The 3,521-nt window shown below is 43.7% G+C and overlaps 1 protein-coding gene across 1 annotated transcript; it reads right to left on the reverse strand.

The window, feature by feature from the left end:
* Window positions 1–774: 774 nt before the first annotated feature.
* On the reverse strand, window positions 775–3,271 carry LOC127345953 (glutathione S-transferase 1-like). The gene is made up of 3 exons (XM_071828744.1): window positions 3,054–3,271; window positions 2,924–2,972; window positions 775–1,377 (listed from the first exon to the last, which is right to left on the reverse strand). The coding sequence occupies exons 2-3, from the start codon at window positions 2,958–2,960 to the stop codon at window positions 914–916; spliced, it is 501 nt and encodes a 166-aa protein (XP_071684845.1). The 5' UTR covers window positions 2,961–2,972; window positions 3,054–3,271; the 3' UTR covers window positions 775–913.
* Between the last annotated feature and the right edge of the window lie 250 nt (window positions 3,272–3,521).

A 3,521-nucleotide genomic window follows, 5' to 3' on the forward strand; every position in this document is an offset into this window, starting at 1 on the left:
CCTAGTACCTTGAGTAGTTGGTTTATCCTGGGAAGTTAGTATGTGGTCTCCTTTTGGTGAACTTTGTTTGCTGTGATGTTTGTTTTGTCTGAACATATAGCAGTGAAAGGTGGTAAGAGGTTTTTGCGCCATAGTGACACTTGGACTTGGAGCGTCACAGTGGGTTTCTGTTAATGCCCTAGCTCGCTTCTCTTTTCCATACCCCTTTCTCGTGAAGCGTCACAGAGGTTTCTGTTTTTGCGTCATAGTTGAACATTGTATTTCCGTTTTGTTATGAAATGAAAAGGGGTGAAAAGCCCGGTTGAAAATAAAAACATCATACTTTACTTTTTTTTGCGATGTTTTCTTGCATTCTGGTTCAAGATGAGGGGCTGATTTTCTCCGTGCTCGGACGGTAGCAAATTAACAGACACCGATTGAGCTTTAATACTGTAGTAGAAAAAAAAATTAGGCATGATCAATACTATCCATTTATTCCACATCAAATTCACTTTGACACAGGGAAATTACTTCGTCCCGGATCTCGCATGAAGGAAATCGCGCTGTTTCGTTGCTTTTCAGTACGTTCATATCTCAAAGCATCAAGGTTCAGTGAATGGACTTATCATAGGCGGGCATAAACATCTACTCCCTTCTTACACAAATAAGTGTACATGCAGAGATTTCAAGATAAATTATGAAGTGTAGTGAAAAATATATTGAGACATGCATCTCTTCTCTTTAATTCTTTCACCTTTAATGAGCTTAGTGTAGGTAGAAAACAAGAAGAATATGTACTTAATATTATTGAATTTGATTTCCGTGTGATGAGAAAAAAACAATTAATGTACATTGGAAAGATAGAAGTACATTCTTTCGTGAACCAAGTTTAGAGGTAAATGTCCACTTATTTAAAGACGGAAAGAGTACGCAACTAAAACTTGGTAGGCATATTCTTGCAGACCCTCTGCACCGCCGGCCTCGCCATCAGGCTCTCCCACCAGGCCTTCACCTTGGGGTACTCATCGAACAGCGACGCGTACGGCGTCGTCATGAAGTAGAAGGTGAATGGGATGTGGTTCAGATCGGCGAAGCTGACGTTGTCCCCGGCCAAGTACCTGCTCTTCTCCAGCCGGGCCTCGTAGATCCCCAGCACACCCCTCAGCCGCTCCAGGCTCTCGTCGACGACGGTCTGGTTCGTCGGCGCGGTACGCATTATGGAGGGATTGATGATGCACTCGAACACCGCGGGCGCGATGGCCGGGTAGTACTGCTGGGCCTCCACCTCCGTCCACACGTCCACCATTGCTGATGCTTCGATGCCGCTGTTTTCTCCGAGGAGGTCGAGGTCGGCTGTCCCGTACTTGCGGATGACGTACTTGGCGATAGCGCGCGACTCTGTGAACTCACTCGTCGGCAGTGTTTGTTAGAGAAGCGAATCTGAATAGATTAACATAACAGACAGGAATGAATCACTAGTGGAAAACGGGGCTATAGGCCCGGTTCATTTGGGCCTTTAGTCCCGGTTTTCAAACCGGGACCAATTAGGCGGGACTAAAGGTCCCCCCCTTTAGTCCCGGTTGTAAAACAAACCGGGACTAAAGGTCCCGCCACGTGGGCTGCTGGCGCGCGTCGAGTAAAAAACCCTTTAGTCCCGGTTTGTAACACGAACCGGGACTAAAGGTTATTTCGTTATTTTTTTTATCTATTTGGTTCCCAATTATTTTTCGCTCCTCTTTTTTTTCCTATTTTTTTAGAATTTCTAGTATTTCAGTTATTTAACTAGTTTAGTTCTAACTCCACTTAATCTCTAACTACCCTTAATCTCTAGTCAAATTACTTACTCGTGGTCCAACTTCCCGCTCGGTCACCCATCCTCCCACTACTCCAGCACTAGCACGCTTAACTTCCAAGTTCCTTTCCCATCCCGCTTCCAAGTGCTTCGCGCGCATGTTGTGATACTAGTATCATATCAATCCTATTAACATGTTGGTCTATGTCACACTTATTTATTATTCAAATTCCAAATAATTATTTTAATAAACAAAACTAATAACGTACATGTTGTGGTAATGGTATTATAATTATAATTTTTTAAATTTGTATTATAATTGTTTTTTTAATTTATTATTTTTTAATATTTTTTTGCCAAACTTGAAAATTTGAAAATCTAAAAAATTGGCTAACTTTATGGTTAAGTAATAGTAATCTTTATGTATGATGTAATTATTATTTTAAAAAATTTAAAAAAATAAAATTCCAAATTTCTGGCAAAAACTAAAATCTTCCTGCTTTCATATTTTCATTTGGAATTTTGAGAATCTAAAAATTGGCTAACCGGGTAAACCCTGGTGAATTCGGATGTAACTTTTTCCCAGGATTTTTTTGATATATTATACGTTTTTTTTCGACGTCGTACGCAAAAGTTATTGCGGTTTTACCATTTTTCAAAACATTTTTGCAAAATAAGTGAAAATTCAAATTTGTTAATTTTCCCTAATAGTAGGTTGCATAACATACAAGAATCCGAAAACATTTTATTTTTTGAATTTTGTATCATTTTCTTTTCTATTTTACAGTGTTAAAAAAGGCGATCCACGGGGGGGGGGGGGGGGGTGGGGAGGTGCATGGGGAGGCAAAAAAACTTTCTTCCCGGTTCTTATAACGAACCGGGACAAAAGGGTCTACCTTTAGTCCCGGTTGGTAATACGAACCGGGACTAAAGGGTTTTGCCCCATAGACCACCCTTTAGTCCCGGTTTGTATTACCAACCGGGACTAAAGGGTCCAAACGAACCGGGACTAAAGGGTTTTCATGATGAACCGGGACCAATACCCCCTATTGGTCCCGGTTTGGTTCAAAACGGGGACTAAAGGGTGGGACGAAAGGCCTCTTTTCCACTAGTGAATGATTCGTGTCAAGTACGGATGGATGGAGGGCTCACCGAACAGGACGAGATCGCCATCTTGGAACCCAGGCATCAACCCAAACGGCTGCAAGGAAAAGGTAGCATCTTATCTCTGTCAGAAATCATCACCTGATACGGTGAGACCGACGAATTGTCGTCTGCTTACGTTTAGCTGGAGGTGTTGGGGGCGCTTGTGCTCGCCGGCGAGGTAGTCGACGGGCACGAGCTCTTACTTGGCACCGACCTCCTCCAGGAAGAGCATCACCCGTGCGACATTCGTCAACATCGGGTGCCCGAACACCTTCATCGGAGACATGTTTGTCCGTGAACGTGATGGATTCTCTACGTACAGGAGAGGGCAGATACTGGAGCAAGACTCTGCTCTGCTCTAGTGTGTGTGTGGGAGGAGGCCTTGGATGTTGATCTCTATTTATACACAGAGCAGGGAGCACCACACCCGCAAGGAAATCCACTTGCTCCTTAAAGCATCTCTAACGAGGCGATGCAAAAGTGCGTCCGGGACTAACGCCAGCGGCCGGACACACAGTGATTGGGCTGTCCACGAAGATGCAAACCTGGCCCAAATATGCGCCTTGGATGTGCCGAGTGTCCGCTCGCATCAGGCGGATATTTC

The sequence above is a fragment of the Lolium perenne genome, chromosome 3, assembly GCF_019359855.2.
Source record: "Lolium perenne isolate Kyuss_39 chromosome 3, Kyuss_2.0, whole genome shotgun sequence".
Classification (NCBI taxonomy): Eukaryota; Viridiplantae; Streptophyta; class Magnoliopsida; order Poales; family Poaceae; genus Lolium; species Lolium perenne.